General features: G+C 46.4%; 1 protein-coding gene across 3 annotated transcripts in view; it reads left to right on the plus strand.

The window, feature by feature from the left end:
- LOC137425235 (uncharacterized) overlaps positions 1-18549 on the plus strand; it is a 67226-nt gene that overhangs the window by 13135 nt on the left and 35542 nt on the right. For 2 of the 3 annotated variants that reach the window (XM_068113447.2, XM_078768792.1), the window contains exons 2-6: positions 684-816; positions 5541-5728; positions 6632-6777; positions 12102-12264; positions 12515-12629. In XM_068113447.2, the coding sequence (XP_067969548.2) occupies positions 684-816; positions 5541-5728; positions 6632-6777; positions 12102-12264; positions 12515-12629 (745 nt within the window). The remainder of the gene's footprint in view (positions 1-683; positions 817-5540; positions 5729-6631; positions 6778-12101; positions 12265-12514; positions 12630-18549) is intronic. The other variant, XM_078768791.1, reaches the window with a different exon arrangement.

The raw sequence follows: 18549 nt of genomic DNA on the forward strand, positions 1-18549 counted from the left end.
CTGCCGTGGCGGCCATATTGAAAATCGCAGCGCGCCCATTTTCGAAAGGAACCTTCCTCTACTCAACCCAAACACACACTGCAAAAATGGATTTAATCGGACAAGCCGTTCTCCTTGAAATTGACGGAAACCAAAAGTTGACGGACGCCCGGACGCCCGGACGCCCCGACGATGCCCGTGACGACAATACCCCTTAGCCCAATTTGGGCTGAGGGGTGAAAAGTGGCAGATCCAGTTCTTATTAGGTTGTGTTTGTTTTCTTGTATTTTAAAGTTATGTAGTACCAAACATCTATTCACATTCTAAATTATTTTCAAAACATTTATTTGCAGGAAATTTGATGATTCTTGACCCACTTCGCAATCATATTTATGAACGCCATTGTCAGACGGCTGGCATGAAAGACCAAAGAAAACTTTTTATCGTGTCATCTATAAGAGTATACTTTTATGGAGAAATCAACTTGTTATGCGATGTACATGAATGTGAATATTATAGTACAAAATTTTGAACTGACGATTGCATTAGTGTTGAGTTTTCATGAAATAGTCAGGAGGGTTCACCTCGTTATCATTGTTCAAAAAGTGATTGTTGATACTATTGCAGACACCGCAGTCATGCACATGGAACAGCCTCTTCCTCTGGATTAAAATAGATGGTTTTGTAACATCTTTGCTTTCTAGGTAGAAAAAAGAACTTCACGACTCGGGCAGTAAAATGTTTCAGTCCCTACTACAGCAAGATCCGCTGCAACTACAACCTGCCTTCCAATACCACCACACGTGATGCCACCTATAGGCTACTCTACTATTTTGAGTAAGTGTATGACACACACTGTACGAATTGCAATGTGACCATTGTAATAATATATGATAATTTTAATCTATATTATAATAGTTGTTGGTTAATGGCTGTGCGTGTTGACAAGATTGCTCTTCCGCTTGAGATTTCTGAATGGATCATCAACAATAGAGTCCAATAGGTGGTCCCTGATGTGAGTCTAATAGGTGGTCCCTGATGGGAGTCGAATAAGTGGTCCCTGATGGGAGTCTAATAGATGGTTCCTGAGGGGAGTCTACTGGGTGGTCCCTGATGTGAGTCTAATAGGTGGTCCCTGATGGAAGTCTAATAAGTGGTCCCTGATAAGTGTCTAATAAGTGGTCCCTGATAATAAGTGGTATAATAAGCGGTCCCTGATGGGAGTCTAATAGGTGGTCCCTGATGGGAGTCTAATAGGTGGTTCCTGAGGGGAGTCTACTGGGTGGTCCCTGATGGGAGGCTAGTAGGTGATCTCTGATGGGAATCTAATATGTGGTCCTTGATGGGAATCCAATTGGTGGTCCCTGAATGTACAGGCATTTTATGAAAAATCTTTGGTCAACCTTGAACAAATTGCAACAAAAAGTATGTCTGCTGTTTTATACCTCTGAATATGATTTCTATCACATACATTACATGGCCAAAAGTGTGTGGACATCCGAACATTACACCTATATTTGCTCGTTGAACATCTTATTCCAAAATCATGGGCATTAATATGGAATTGGTATTAATGCTGCGATAACAGCCTCCTCTCTTCTGGGAAGGCTTTCCACTAGATGTTGGAACATTGCTGCGGGGATTTGCTTCCATTTATCCACAAGAGCATGAGTGAGGTCGGGCACTGATGTTGGGCGATTAGGCCTGGCTCGCAGTTGGCATTCCAATTTATCCCAAAGGTGTTTGATGGGGTGGAGCTCAGGACTCTGTGCAGGCCAGTGAGGTTCTTCCACACCGATCTCGACAAACCATTTCTGTATGGACTTCGCTTTGTGCATGGGGGGCATTGTCATGCTGAAAGGGCCTTCCCCAAACTGTTGCCACAAAGTTGGAAGCACACAATCGTCTAGAATGTCATTGTATGCTGTAGCATTAAGATTTCCCTTCACTGGAACTAAGGGGCCTAGCCCGAACAATGAAAAACAGCCCCAGACCATTATTCTTCCTCCACCATACTTTACAGTTGGCACTATGCATTCGGGCAGGTAGTGTTCTCCTGGCATCCACCAAACCCAGATTCATCCGTCGGACTGCCAGATGGTGAAGCATGATTCATCACTCCAGGGAACACGTTTCCACTGCTCCAGAGTCCAATGGTGATGAGCTTTCCACCACTCCAGCCGACGCTTGGCATTGCGCATGGTGATCTTAGGCTTGTGTGCGGCTGCTCGGCCATGGAAACCCATTTCATGAAGCTCCCAATGAACAGCTGTTGTGCTGACGTTGTTTCCAGAGACAGTTTGGAACTTGGTAGTGAGTGTTGCAACCGAGGACAGACGATTTTTACGCGCTTCAGCACTCGGCGGTCCCGCTCTGTGAGTTTGTGTGGTCTACCACTTCACTGCTGAGCTGTTGTTGCTCCTAGACGTTTCCACTTCACAATAACAGCACTTACAGTTGACCGGGGCAGCTCTAGCAGGGCAGAAATTTGACGAACTGACTTGTTGGAAAGGTGGCATTCTATGACGGTGCCATGTTGAAAGTCACTGAGCTCTTCAGTGGGGCCCAATTCTACTGCCAATGTTTGTCTATGGAGATTGCATGGCTGTGTGCTTGATTATATATACCTGTCAGCAATGGGTGTGGCTGAAACAGCCGAATCCACTAATTAGAAGTGGTGTCCGCATACTTTTGGCCATGTAGTGTATAAAAAAAAATCTTAAGAGATCTAGAAGGGGAAACCTGTGAAAATCACGAATATGTATGACATCACCCAAAAATGACATTTCTCTGCAGTTCAGCCTTCTTTAAACATGCTAAAGCCTCTCTGAAGGTTTCAGTGGACTGTTTGAAACTGATTTTTTTATTTATTGAAACTGTTGGCAAGTGGGTCAAGTTTAAAGGTTGAAGAAAATAAAGTTTAGCTGTGTGATGAAAGCGTTCACGATCACAGTGGGAATGAATGAATATGAATGAATTATAATTTTTTATCGTTTTAAACGATAATTATAAACGATAATTATCGTTTTAAAATCAGTAGTGCAGGTGAAAAAGGCCATTTTTCCCCGCTAGAGCGGGGGTTAGTTAGCCTTGTGGGCCCCATGACACTTGCGGGTCCCATGACAATCATGGTTCCCTGTTTGAGGCAATGTTTTTATGGCCGGATGCCCTTCCTGTCACCAACCCTTAGTCACCTCTTACGATGGGCAGGGATACGGTGTACCTATTCTAAATCGGGGTACACACCGGGATCATTCATCCCAGCAAGCTGGTACTCAATTTGCCGACCTCGTTTGACAGGCTGAGTCAACCCCTGGCGTTAATTCAGCGATCGACCGGGATTCGAACTCAAGATCCTAGGATCCCAAGCCACGCCCTAACTGCTAAGCCAACACCAGGCTGATAACAGTGGGAATGTCGAGTGGGAAACTGTAAAAATTGTAGAGAGCGGTGATCCGTGAGATGCAAGGTTGAAGGTAAGGAATTGAAATTATTATTATTCTGTTCCTTGTGCAGCAGGAGACAGGGTTTTTCAATTACTTCTGTGTGTCTGTCTGTCTGTCTGTGTGTCTGTCTGTCTGTGTGTCAGTCTGGGCCATAACCTTTTTTTCTTTTTTTTTACCATTTTAGCTATTTTCATCAAATTTTCACGAAAGGTTTATTATGATGATAAGGAGAAGGCAAATTAATAATTTTGTCAAAAGGTCAAACGTCAGCATCACATAAAATCATCAATTTTCATCCATATTGACTGGAAATTTCAATTTACCATTTGAGTTTTGTCATCAAATGTTCAATAAAGCTTTATTATGAGAATTTGGAGAAGGCAAATTAATAATTTGGTCAAAAGGTCAAAGGTCAGCATCACATAAAATTGTCAATTTTCATCCAATTGACCTGAAATCTAAGAATTTGCATATTGGGTCACTGAATTGGTTCACCAATCAAAACCTAGAAGCTGATTTTTTTTTAGATCAAAAAGTCAAAGGTCAAGATTGCGTAAAATCACTAATTTTCACCTGATTGACTTGAAATTTAAAGAATTTGCATATCGGGTCACAGAATTGGTTTACTAATCAAAAGGTAGGAGTCAAATGGTTTTTTTTAGATCTAAAGCTCAAAGGTCAAGGCTGCATAAAATCATCAATTTCATTTTGTGTTTTTTTAACTGTTTTCGTTATTTTGAGTATACGGATGAAGACGAAGACGTTGGAATACAAATGGACGCTTTGCATTTTCAGATGCTTTCTAGGTGTTATTATTTTTACTTTTTAAAACACTAAACGGGGTATAATTAGGAGGAATTGAAGAAGAGGTAAGGGGATTGAAGCGGAAACAAGAGGGCTGAAGGTGATAGACAGAATAGACAATAAAGAGCAAACGTGGACTCAAACTAGGAAAAGGTAGGCCTCAAATAATCCGGTAGAAAAAGTTCGACGAATACTCGCAAATTGGCACTAATTTTAGAACAAAACCGGACTCGGAGCACACAGCAAACACGGAGACAACAAAATAAACAGCAAAAACACAACAAAAACGCAAAAACGTTGGCAGAGGCGAAAACGCACATCCACAGCTCAGAAACCGGAAACGGAAGGAAAATTTATATTAAAACAAAAATGACCGCATTATGCTCACAACCTGTGACAAAATACGGTAATGAGCTGATTGGGAAACATGTATTTAAAGCACTCTTAAAAGATGAACAGCTTGATTGGGAAACACACATTTAATGCGTTATTAAATAGTTTGCATAACGTAATGCTTGATTACCGTACATCCTGAGGTACCATGCGTTCTGACGGGCTTGACGAAACCTTACTATTATTCGACATAGATTAGAGTTTTTGGATCCCCTCATTGTGAATAACACTCGACCCAAATAAAGCCAAATGGAAATCTGACGCAACAACCCCCGGCAGTGTATAATCAGCAGAGGCCTACAGGCCTGATGTCTTAGGCCCACCGGAAAACCAAGATGGCGGCCATGCATAATGTGGTTAGCTTATCAATGTAATCAGCAGAGGCCTACATAACTAATGTGTTAGGCCCACCAGAAAACTAAGATGGTGGCTATATTATTTGGTCTCGGTGCTATGGAGGGTGGATCCAAGCCACAGATGTGGGTGTGGTCTGGCAGCTGTGTGACCAATGGGTGCACATTTCAAAAATCGACCCCCATCAAGAACCCCAACAAGAACAACAGCAACGTGAAGCTCTTGTAGACCTGTGACATGTCGCAGGTAAAAAGAAATAACAGTGCTTTATGCAATCGAGAATCGTACATCAGGTGTATCCACTCAGCAGGGAGAGGGGCGGCGCTTAGCTTGCAGGCGATTGTGTCTGAAGGTGAATTATTTGTCGGGAATCAAAGCAATTGCATCTAAGTATTCTGAGGATCTGCATCTAAGTATCCGCATGCAGAATGGATCTTATGGAATGGTCCTTATCAATGTGTTTGTTTCTCCTCCCATAATGCAGCTTATTTGATTATTATGACCAATATTATCAAAATACCAGTAATTATAATGTTGTGCACTAATAATGTCCGTACTTTCCAGGGATGCAACAGAACCAACGGAATGCACAGAACAGAAAGAATTGGTAACGGCCGGTGGGAGAACCAAAATCCAATGGTTTATCGGTGAAGTTTACTATTTCACAAAGTTCTTGTTCCTTCTGGAATACAAAGTGAATGGCTCGTCCTGGAAATCCTTGCACTGTGACAGTATGTTTGCAGATCAAAAATGTAAGTTTGGGCTTTCATAAATCTATTGCAAGACAACAACACTGTCTGGCTAAAAGCTTGGAAATGCATTATCATACTAAAATATGCAATTTGGTATCTGTCTGTCTGTCTGACCGCGATACATTCTGTCGTTATTTATGCAATCTCAACTAAACTTGGCAGGAGGACTAAGGGTCACATGATGGAGGTTGTAGAGACTTCATTTTCCCCCTTCCCCCAAGGGGGTTTTCCACCTTGGGTGGAATCCGTGTTAAGGTGTATGTTAAGATAGATAATCGTGGCATTTTTCCTAAGGTGCTTATAATAACAAAAGTAATAACACCATTAATGATAATAGCATAAAATTAATGTTATTACAAAATAATAATGTTATTACAAAATAAAGAGCTTACCCCCTCTCCTCCATTGTGATGGATGGTACTTTGAACATTTGTGACTCATTCACATCATGCATCAAACATATCATCAGTCACATCAATGTGGGCTGACCAATCAATATGAAGAGTAATCGGAGAGTAGGTATCTGGCATTGAAAGAGGTGTGCAGATAGAAAGAGGTGTGCAGGTGAACTGAAGGTTCCTATCTCTAGGGTTTGGCTTGCAGATGGGGAAGGAAAACTTTTGCACCCGCATCATTGAGTAGGACAGCTGGAGATGAGAAAATGCTAACTTTGAAAAAATATTTTTGGCCGCACTACAAACAAACAAATTTCTGGCACTACAAACATATTAATTATAGGTGGAAATGTAAATATGAAAAAAACCTTAATTTGGCAGGTACGCAGTCTGTTCAGGCAATGCAGTGAATAGGTCTGTGTGTGCACGATATGTTAGCATCTCACTTTAGACCATTTTCACAAAATGGACCAATGGAATAGTATGCACTGGTTCTTCCTCCTTCTAGTTGAGTTGCATGGTCTGCAGTGGGTGAACGTGACTCCGACAGGACAGCAAGCCCGGCTGATGGTGCACTGGCAATCAATTGATGTTCCCTCCTTCTATGTGGATTACCAACTGGAATATTGGACCAATGGAAGCACACAGAGCCAGGTTTGTCCATAGCATTATTACCTCCGCCACCGACCTTCCAGACTCTAACCAGTGTGCCAACAAGTCTGGTTCGCTACCATTAATTTCCATCCTTCAGATGGGCTTTAAGTTGAGTGTTACATCCTGGGAACATTAGTCGGTGAATGTTGTTAAATATCCATGGTGTCATTTTGCAAAAGGTGCACAAGTCATCTTCGGTACTCTGACCAAATTACAAGCCTTGCCTACAGGGGGACGATAGCATCTATCAGAAACATTACTGGTTGGATGAGTTTATTCGATGGTGCAGCTTTGTGAGCATGCCAAAGTCTGAAGCTTCAGCCGAGTGTCAGGTGTGCTTATGTATTATATTTATTTATTACAAATTCTACAGAGGTAAATGAACACTCGTTTTACTTTGCACACATTGCACATCGTGTGCAGCGAATTTAATCTCCCTGCACCTTGTATTTATTGTTATTTTGAAAAAAAAACGCTTTTGTACACCACCCCAGAGGTTCGGTTTGGAAGTATAATTCCAATAGAAGAGACGTAATTACTGTTCTTTTGGATCTTTGGGGTCTTTGGTTCTTATGAGTCCTCTGGTTATTTGGGTCCTCGGGGTCTTTTTGGTCCTCTGGGTCCTCTGGATCATTTGGGTAGTTTTGGTCCTCTGGGTCTTTTAGGTCTTCAGTGTCTTTTAGGTACTCTGGGTCTTTTAGGTACTCAGGGTCTTTTGGGTCCTCCAGGTCTTTTGCCTCCTCGGGGTATTTTGGGTCTTTTGGGTCCTCTGGGTCTTTTGGGTCCTCTGGGTCTTTTGGCCCTTGGGCCCTCAGGGTCTTTTATGTCCTCAGGGTCTTTTATGTGTTCAGAATCTTTAAGGGTCTTTTGGGTCTTTTCAGTCTTCTAGGTCTTCAGGGTATTTTGTGTATTCATGGCTTTTTAGGGTATTTTGGTGTTCTTTTGGATCTTCGGGGTCTTTAAGGGTCTTTGGGATATTTTGGGTCCTCAAGGAATTTTGGATCCTTGGGTCTTTTGGATCCTCAGGGTCTTTTGGGTCTTCTGGGTCCTTGGGTTCTTCTGTGTCTTCAGAGTCTTTTCGGTCCTTTGGGGTATTTGGGGTCCTTGGGTCTTTTTGGTTCCTCCGTGTATTTTGGGTCTTTAGATATTTTGGGTCTTTGGGGTCTTTTGGGTCTTCAGGTCATTTGGATCTTCAGGGTATTTTGGGTCTTCGGGGGTATTTAAGGGTCTTTGGGGTATTTTGGTCTTCGGCATCTTTTCCGTCCTTTTGATCATTTTAGTCTTTTGGGTCTTTTGGGTCTTCAGGGTCTTTTGGATCCTCAGTGTCTTTTGGGTCTTCTGGGTCAATCAATTTTCTTTCGGAGGCTCATATTGGAATGGTGTGTTCCTTTTGTTCCATGTGGTGAATACAAAATGTTCCACAGGAAAGGCTCTTTGTAATGTGCTCGGTGTTTTTGTTTCATGAGGTTTGGCACTGGAAAGTTTTTATTTTTATATTTTTTCTTGCTGATCTTCCTTGATCGATGCTTCGCAATCTTAAAGCAAAACACACTTTGGTTTCCATGCAGTTTTTATCTTCGACGTGCACCTGCTACAAAGGTGATTTTGACGTTTGCTGTGTTCTTGTGAAAGAATTGCTTACCTAAAGGGAATGGCAAAAATACCTATCGTGAAACGGTACAGGTATTTTGATGATGAATTGTATAAATGGTGCTGCCATTGTTTTTGTCGCCGTAGGCATTAGGTTTTCGGGCTGTCCGTCCAGCAGTCTGTCTGTCTGTCCGTCCAGTGATAGGTTTTCGTTACCGTAATAACTTGACAATGGCAAAAGGGATCTTAGTCAAACTTCGTGCATGCATATATAATGAGGTAGAGATTAACTGATTCGACTTTGGGCTCACGAGGTCAAAGGTCAGAGGTCATGTTAGGTTAAAAAAAAATACTGTTACCGTTTAACTTGTGAACCAGTGATGGGATTCTGACCAAAGTTGGTACAAGTATGTATTATGATGCAAAGATTAATTGATATTGGGGAGTAGTGGTCAAATGTCAAAGGTCAACGTCCGTAATAGGTTTATAACTTGAGAACGGCTGAAGTGATATAATTCAAACTTCGTACAGTTTTGTATAATGATGCAAAGATAAACTGATTCGATTTTGGGGTCAAAAGGGCAAAGGTCAGAGGTCATGTTAAGTTACAATTATTTTGTTACCGTGATAACTTAAGAATGACTGAAGGGATCCAAGTCAAAATTCGTACAGGTATGTACTAGTATAATGATGAAAAGATGAGCTGATTATATTTTGGGGTCAAGAGGTCAAAAGTCAGAGGTCATGCTAATGTTGCCACACAAACTCATGAGCCAGTGATGGGATTTTGAACAAACTTGGTATAAGTATATATGATTGCAAAGACGAACTGATTCGATTTTGGAGTCAATAGGTCAAAAGTCAGAGGTCATGTTACATAAAATTTATGTTGCCACGTCAACATGTGAACAAGTGATGGGATTTTTCACAAACTTGTTATAAGTATATATGATGCAAAGATGCACTAACTGGATTATGGCATCAAGAGGTCAAAGGTCAGAGGTGATGTCAAGTAAAAATGTGATAGCTTGAGAAAAGCTGAAGGAATATTGAAATCAAACTTTGTACAGGTATGTATAATGATGAAAAGATGAACTGATTATATTTTGGGGTCAAGAGGTCAAAAGTCAGAGGTCATGTGAAGTAAAACATATGTTGCCATACCAACTCATGAGCCAGTGATGGGATTTTGAACAAACATGGTATAAGTATACATGATGCAAAGACTCAGAAGTTGTCTTGACTCCAAATTTTGGAGTCAAGAGGCCAAAGGTCAGAGGTCATGTGAAGTAAAAATTATGTTACCATGCCAACCCATGAACCAGTGATGTGATTTTGAACAAACTGGCTAAAAGTATTGCTGGATCTGATTCTGGGCTGAAAGGATCGAAACGTCAATGAAAAACGGTGCCCAGCTGATTATCCGGGCAGTTGGAAAACCAGTTATTTGCTTATAGGTTAAGGTTATAACTTCAAATATAAAATAGCTTTTACATGTTCTTACAAGTACATAATATATCTATGTATGTTTTTTTGTATAGGTGTGTTTATATGTACCTGTGTATGTATATGTATTTATGTGTTGATATATATATATATATATATATATATATATATATATATATATATATATATATATATATATATATATATATAAATAGATATATATATATATATATATATATTGTTACGGTTCTCTGCCGCCCTTCTTCCCCTTACCAAGGGGGGATTTTTTCTCTTGTTCTTTCTGGGCTTGGCGGAACCGAGACTTGAAACGCCCCTTCCGGGCAAACACAAAGTAGGGTTTCGGGACCAGGTCTTGCTCGTACCTAAATCCCTGCACCGCCACGGAAGCGAGGAAGCAATCCTCGCACGAGCCACGTGTGGTTTGGGTACGCCGAGTGGATTGAGTACCACGTGGTCCGTGCAGTTTAGGTAATGGAACCAGATTCGAGCGGTTCTATTCGTACCACGCTTAGCCAATGAGGAAATCACAGGAACGATCGAATGGAAAAAGGAAGAACACAGGTTTAATTATTCCCACACGTATATACAATGATCGGGACGCAGAGACACAGAGCAGCACTTAGACAGTCTTATCTTCCTTCCCAGACTCGGGCCCGTCACACTCACACAGAGAATTGCAGATGGGTTGATGTTTCAGCCAAACGCGTCGACGTGGTCGTCCAGGAACGGCCCCATCCGGCTCTCCACGGTCCCAGCACGTCCCGCGAAGATGGCAGCAGGCGGTGGAAGGAACCTCGTAGCGCGTCTCCCGAACAAAGGCAGCCGATGAGGTATAAGGGAAAGTGCGCGTCTCTCTGCGTGGCTGGCGATTACACAGCTGTTATCACGCTTATGAGGCCAGCGCTAAGGCCTGCCTTTTTTACGATGAAAAAAGGTAAAACATCAAACATTTGAACAGCCTTGGACGTGCACCTTGACCCCACAGCCAAGCCACAACGTCTATCAAGGCTGTCCCAATAACATTACACATGCACATCAGCCCAAAGGCTGAAGCACATGGTCATTCAAACACATGCATCCTGACCCCGAGGGGCCACAATGCATGGTCATACAATCATACAATTGGACCACTCCTCTCAATAGGAATGAGTCCACTGACAAGGTATTACTCCTGCCAGGTACGACTCACGCTCACTCGCGCGACTTAATGCACTGTATGCGGATCGGCCTCCAGCTCAACCGAGCATCACTTTATAATAGCGCATATTCCGGTTCATGCGCATCTTTCTTCACCCGCGTATCTCTCACAGTTCTTTGACGCTCTTAATTCCTGCTCGTCAACGATTCCTCCTGGTTGGTCAGTGCGCGCGAATTCTCCTTCTCATCAGCGAGTCCTCTCGGGGACAAGTCCTTCAGTCCTCTTGGGGGCTTTGTGCGATGGGTTATATAGATACGCCCCCGAACCTTCTCGAACCCTCTCGAACCACACCCTGTGACACAGTGCTGCCGCCACAACCTCTCAGCCCTGATTGGCGGCTCGTGCTTACCGTCAGCTCCTCTGCCGCTCTCATTCGGCTCCACCCCGACCCTCCTAGGCCTGCCTCGTGTTAATTCGCCCAAAATGAACCAAAGTCAGCGCAAATGGGCATGAGGCTAGGGAGGCTGGATAGTCGGTAGAAGTAGGACCTATTCTCCTGACTCTACTCAATGCAGAACTAACATAGGAAAAGGACTAAGCTCACAAATACTAAGAGATAACTACACTATCGTGAGGCTACATGTTGCTTGTGTGACTAACTATGAGGGGGAAATTTTAACTTTTATTATACTGACTGTACAAAACTCAAAACTGCAACAATATATATATATATATATATATATATATATATATATGTATGTATATAGTATATGTGTGTGTGTGTGTGTGTGTGTGTGTGTGTGTGTGTGTGTGTGTGTGTGTGTGTGTGTGTGTGTGTGAATGTGTGCATGTGTGTGTGTGTGTGTGTGTGTGTTTATGTATGTGTGCGTGCATGTGTGTGTATGTATGTATTGTTAATGTCCGGCTTCCTTCTTGTAACTACTGTGCAGTAACTGGTATTTATTTTCATTATATATGATGCAAAGATGAACTGATTAGATTTTTGAGTATATTTTTGAGTAATGTGGGCAGAGGCATATCGATCAACGTTGTGACGTCAGAGTGTTGTTCTAGATTTTTTTTTTAAGGAACATCATTTAGCACATTGTTTCTACTGTGGCCTTTTCAGAAGTTGTTGAAAACCATGCAAAGTTCAGTGGAAGTGGAGTGTCAGTTTCTGGATGTACCGTACAACTTTCACGTCCGTGCCAGGCCCGTGCCCACATCAACATTCTTTGGATCATGGGGGCCGTGGTCACCAGTGGCTCAGGCAATGCCAGCTTTAGTTACAGGTGACTGAATAGTTTGCTCCACTTTTTATAAAGTGATGCAAAGCTACATCGTTGAGTCCATTATAGCTCTTCGAGCAATTTTATTCCTCTAAACTACCCACCATATTTTGTTATTATGGAAAAAGTTGATCAAAGCAAAATCAGTTTTTCTAGTTTTATGAAGAAGGCTTTTTGTCCGAAACGTGTACTCGGAACACAGGTCAAGGCACGATTCACATTTAACATGAGCCATGTGGGATTGTCATCCCAGGACATTTGAGCATGAGGTGCTTCACACGAGATCTGCAGCAGGTGACCTGTGAGTGGACCGGCAGCAACCGAGACCTCCTGAGCAACACAACTTTTATTCTCTCTCATTGGAGCAGGTAGGGTATTCCCACTTTGGCACGACATGCTCAACCTATTAGACGTAGTATATCCTACAACTTGATCTATTTATTGAATGCCTCTGCAGCCAAAGGCTGGAGGCCTCAAGTTTTTGGGCTGTCCATCCAGGAGGTGACCGAGTGTCTCAGCAGTAATACTGATGATGCTCTCAGTTAAACCTTCTCACGTCCAAAGGTTTTTTGGGTTTTTGGTCATACATGATGCAAGCTCATGGAAGAGTGTGGTAATGGGGGGTAAAAATGTTAATGTGCAGGCAGTGGAGCTGCAGGGCCCCACATGGACAAAACAAGCAAGGAAAGGAACAAACAGTTAAAGAGGGAAGGAAAGGACAGTAACTGGAAAATTATAGGATTTAGTAAACCATGATTTCACGAAGCCCTGGAGTGAAGAAGGTGATTCAACTGACACCAGAGTTTGGTTCTATAGACGAGAGATAAAGAGGAACAAAAGAATAGAAGTGGGCAATACGCCTGGATTTTTGGAGCTTTTCCGAGTGGCGATAGAGGAGTCCAGCCTGTATTTGGGAATCAATGCTCTATTGGACTTCATATAAATAATTAAATACCTTGCATGCTGTGATATTTGGAAAAGTTCCACAGACTAAATGAATTTGATGGTATTGACGGTGTTCCTTAAAAATCAGAATAAATGAGTTTGATGAAGCAAGTATCAATACACCATCGTGCCAATCGTGCAATGCGCTTGGATTGCTTGAATGCTGAGTGTTGCTTAAAGTCTACGCAATCATGGGAAACAACATCTTGATGCTGAATTTAGTTTGTAACAACAAAATGAGCACCACAGTGGCTTGTAACAAGCATGCAAGTCAAGCAGGGGAAAAAACACAATATGCTGTGATAAGCTATCTCCCTGCTTGCAGCATAAGTAATTCAAAGAACTGGCAATGTCAGAAGCAGAATGGAATGTCTGACAATTGACTCCTAGTCCAGAAAGTAAACAACAGTCTGAACCAGTGAGCTCAGAGTGAACTTTCAGACCCCACAGTGTTTCAGAAGCTCTCTGAGAACTGTGACAAAGATGGGCACACATGATTTGAGGGGCTTAAACGAGCTGGGGAAGAACAGGAGAAGGGAGAGTGAAAGATGGGCATTACCACCTCCAGAAGTGAAGTGTCGCCATTGGTAGAAAGCCAACTGGTCACTTGAGACCTGTTGCATCACAGAATAATGAAGAACTGATCTTGCAGGTGAAGGCAAGCATCGTCCAGTGTTGGCGGATGGGCAGAAGTGACCTTGAACAACTTACAAATTTCTGTCTTGACTTAGTGTGTCGGAAAGGTAACCCCTCCAGTGTTGTAACCCTGGCCATATAAACTCCTTTGGCAACACTGATGCTCTGTGTAGAGCATGGATCATGATCTCATCTTTCACCTGATTAATCACAAAGGTATTTCCTAGGTTGCAGCATTATTAGTTCTCTATGAAAACGAGCGGCACTGATCACATGGTTCGATGTCTGCCTCACACATAACTCGGCTTCACGCTGTAGAAACCAAAGCTTTCAGAATCATTGGAATCTCTCGAGATGAAGCTAATTCCGAGGGCCTTTCACTCTCTCACCGCAGGCAGGTAGATGGTCTCTCTGTCTTCTACCGACTCCTCTCCGGCCTTGCTCCCGCAGCTCTCTCTCGGCTCTGTCCTCCAAATATTCCTACAGGTCGCACAAGATCTGCCAGAAACCCTCTTATGGTTAAACTGCTAAAATCAAGACTCTCTGCTCACCTTCACTCCTTCATTCCTCTCTTCTCCCGCCTCTGGAACAAACTCCCACACTCTCTTCAATCCCACTCCTCCCTCCATGTCTTTAAAACAGCTGTTCACCACCATCTCTTATCTTCCCCCATCCAAAACCTTGATCTTTTCTACTCCCGTAAATTCACCCCAGATCCACTTTTTTGAAATACCGACTTCTTTCCTGGAAGTTCTAGCAGTGTCCATGTGTTTTATATCTCTCCCACCCCCCGTCCCACCCCCAGTTCCCAAGCCCTCTCCCTCCCACAGATCTCCCGATGTCCCTGTTCTCTACTGTTGTACTTGTGTGCTTCACTCTCTCTCCCCATCTTGTCCCGCTCCCTTTATCATATGTTTTTTGTGTCAGTTTTGTATTTGTGATTAATGTTAGCTCTTACATGAGCCTCGATCTTGTATACAAAAAAAAAAAAAGGGCTATGGTGCTATTCAAAGTAGATTTTTAAATTCTATTTTTTAAGGGTCTGCAAGGTACCTTGAAGGTATGTGCACTCGGTTGTTCACTGGCTAACTTGGGTTTTAATCTCGACTCGCTATATAAACTGTCATTCCGTTGTGCCGCATTCAGGTCGACACATGAATGCGTGTGACCTCTGTCAGAAGGACGTTTACCTGTAGGACCTGGTCGTTGGTGGACGTTAAAGATCTCTTGTTGTCCTTTGCAAAGAGTTGGTGAGTTATCGAAAGCACCCTGAACAAATTCCAAACTGCAAGGGAATGGCAAACCACCCAACATAACCAAACTACCCACAGCACAACCAAAACCTTCGTAAGTCTATCTTAGGCCAAACCCAGATGGCATTGATCCTCAACTTCCAGTCCTATCGATCAAGCATTGCTGGCTGCAGTTCCTATGTCTCCAGGACCTTATCCTTCTTCATCATGGTGATGTAGTTGAGAGCTGGTCTGCCCTGCTTCGGCTTTCCACATTTATTTGTCCAGAGTATAAGATTGGAAACAGGTTCGTTTTTGTGGTGGTGGCAGTGCTCAGCAATCCTGAGACATCTTCTCATTTTACCCAACAGCCTCGGAAGAGAACCATTGAGTTCTTTATTTGTCCTATGTTCAGACCAATGGACATTGAAAGCTGAACAAAGTAGTAGAGTATAGTGTCCATGAATTCCCTTCTCGTGCATCGCAGTGGAGATCCATGCTTCACTTCCAAAAAACAGGACAGACTCAACTGTTGTCATACATGATCAGTCATTCCTTGATATGCCAAGAGTATTGATTTACATATTCTTAAAAATTTGTTGCAGGCTCTAAATGAAGGTTTCCTTTGATTGATCATCCTGAGCTGTTGTGTAACCCAGGAACCAAGATACTTGAAGTCATTGACCGTCTCTAGTTTATTCTAAAGCGCGGCGTTACGCGCGCTGCTTGTGAGCAAGGAGGAAGCGGACAAGCGGTAACATATAAACGTCTTTATTGTAAGACTACACTGTAACACTGAACTCCTCCGGGCTGGTCGCCCGGTGTATATCATGAGGCCACGCCTACCCCTCGGGCGTGGCCACCGCCCACTTGGTGCGTGGAATGATGTCACCACGCCAGTGGGCTTTTGTGTCCGCCACACGCGCCCCCCCAGAATTCCCGCGCACCTGGAGGGCCAGTTTGCGGGGCAGACGAATGACCCGGCCGAAGCGCCCCCTGGCGATCGGCGGCGTCCGGGGTGCAGGGATACCAGGTGGGATGCCCCTGGCTGCCCCTGGGATGGGTGCAGGACCGGGGGGCGCCGTGGCGGCGGGGCTGGGCGGTGCCGGGGGTCCGCCCGCAGGAGGGCGGCCCCGACGTGGGGGTCGGGCCACTGGCGGTGGATGGTCCACATCGAGGTGGGCCGGCTTGAGGCGGGCTACCGAAACGCGGTCAGGAGTACCGCCGATGTCCAGGGTGAAGTGCTTTGCCCCGGTCTCCAGCACGCGGAAAGGCCCGTCGTACGGGGGCCGCAGTGGTGTCCGATGGGCATCGTGGCGGACGAAGACGTACTCCGCCGTGCGAAGCTCCGGGGCGACGTGCGTCGGTGGGTGCCCGTGGCATGCCGTTGGCACCGGGGTGAACCTCTGGGCTGTCTCTTGCAGAGCGGAGCGCTGCTGTGCCGCGGACCATGGTGCCGTGGAGTCGGGGAGGAACTCGCCCGGCACCGGCAGCGGTTGCCCGAAGACCAACTCCGCCGCGGATGCGCGCAGGTCCTCCTTGGGCGCCGTCTGGAGGCCCAGCAGGACCCAGGGGAGCCTGTCGACCCAGCCGCCGTCGCGGAGGGTGGCCCGGAGCGCGGCCTTCAATGAGCGGTGAAATCGCTCACACAGGCCGTTAGCCTGGGGGTGGTAGGCCGTGGTTCGGTGCAGCCGGACCCCGAGCCCCTGCGCAACCGCCCCCCAGAGCTCCGAGGTGAACTGGGGGCCGCGGTCGGATGAGATGTCTGAGGGGGCGCCGAACCGGGCGACCCAGGTGGCGATGAAAGCCTGCGCGACATCGGCCGCCGTTGTCGACGCCAAGGGCACGGCCTCCGGCCACCGGGTGGTGCGGTCCACCATGGTGAGGACGTAGGTGAAACCCCGCGAGGGGGGCAGAGGTCCCACCAGGTCCACGTGGACGTGGTCAAACCGGCGTTCCGGCACCGTGAACGGGGCCAACGGGGCCTGGGTGTGCCGGTGCACCTTGGCGCGCTGGCACGCGAGGCACGTCCTGGCCCAGGCGCGGACGGCCTTCCGGAGGCCATGCCAGACGAACTTGTCGGCGATCAGCCTTTGGGAGGCCCTCACGCCCGGGTGGGACAGGCCGTGGATGGCGTCAAACACCTGGCGCTGCCAGCCCGCGGGCACAATGGGGCGAGGACGCCCGAGGGAGACGTCGCACAAGAGGGCCGCGCCCGCGCCGTCGAACGGCACCTCGGTGACGCGGAGGCCCGTGACGGCGGTCCGCAAGGCCTGGACGTCGGGGTCAGCGGCCTGGTCCGCTGCCATCCGGGCATAGTCGATGCCGAGGTGGACTGCGTGGGCGACGGCCCGGGAAAGTCAATCCGCCACCGGGTTGTCCTTCCCCGCGACGTGCTGGATGTCCGTCGTGTACTCGGACACGGCCGAGAGGTGACGCTGCTGCCGGGCCGACCACGGCTCGGTGACCTTGCCCATCGCGAAGATCAGCGGCTTGTGGTCGACGAAGGCAGTGAACGCCCGGCCCTCGAGCAGATGGCGGAAGTGCCTGACCGCCAAGTGAAGTCCGAGCAACTCGCGGTCGAAGGTACTGTAACGGCGTTCGGGCGGGCGAAGCTGCCGGCTAAAGAACGCCAGTGGTTGCCAAGCTCCACGCACCCATTGCTCGTGCACCGCGCCCACCGCGTAGTCTGAGGCATCGGTGGTGAGGGCGATCGGTGCATCGGGCGCCGGGTGCGCGAGCATGGTGGCGTTAGCCAAGGCGAGCTTCGCGCCCGTGAACGCCGTGTCCATCTGCTCGGTCCAGGTAACGTCGCCTTTGCCCGGCTTACCTCGGAGAGCTTCGTGCAGGGGGCGCAGGAGCTGGGCGATACGGGGCAGGAACCGATGGTAAAAGTTCACCATGCCCAGGAACTCCTGCAGCCCTCTGATCGTGCGGGGGCGCGGAAACCCCTTCACCGCCTCCACCTTGGCCGGCAGGGGGTCGGCGCCGTGCCTGGTGACACGGTGCCCCAGAAAATCGATTGTGGCGGCGCCGAACCGGCACTTTGCGGGGTTCACAATCAGGCCATGCTGGCCCAGGCGTTCGAAGAGCGTGCGGAGGTGGCGTAGGTGCTCTTCGCGGGACGCGCTGGCGACGAGGATATCGTCCAGGTAGACGTAGACAAAATCCAAGTCGCGCAGGACGCTGTCCATCAGTCGCTGGAACGCCTGAGCCGCATTCTTCAGACCGAAGGGCATGCGCAGGAACTCGAAGAGTCCGAATGGCGTGATGACCGCCGTCTTCGGGACGTCCTCCGGCCTGACGGGGACCTGATGGTAGCCGCGTATGAGGTCCACCTTCGAGAAGAAGGACATGCCTGCCAAACGGGCGGAAAAGTCCTGAATGTGGGGGACGGGGTAGCGGTCGGGAGTCGTGGCGTCATTGAGACGGCGATAGTCCCCGCACGGTCGCCATCCCCCGCCGGGCTTCGGCA

This window comes from Myxine glutinosa, unplaced genomic scaffold, assembly GCF_964187855.1.
Source record: "Myxine glutinosa unplaced genomic scaffold, kmMyxGlut1.1 SCAFFOLD_477, whole genome shotgun sequence".
Taxonomy (NCBI): Eukaryota; Metazoa; Chordata; class Myxini; order Myxiniformes; family Myxinidae; genus Myxine; species Myxine glutinosa.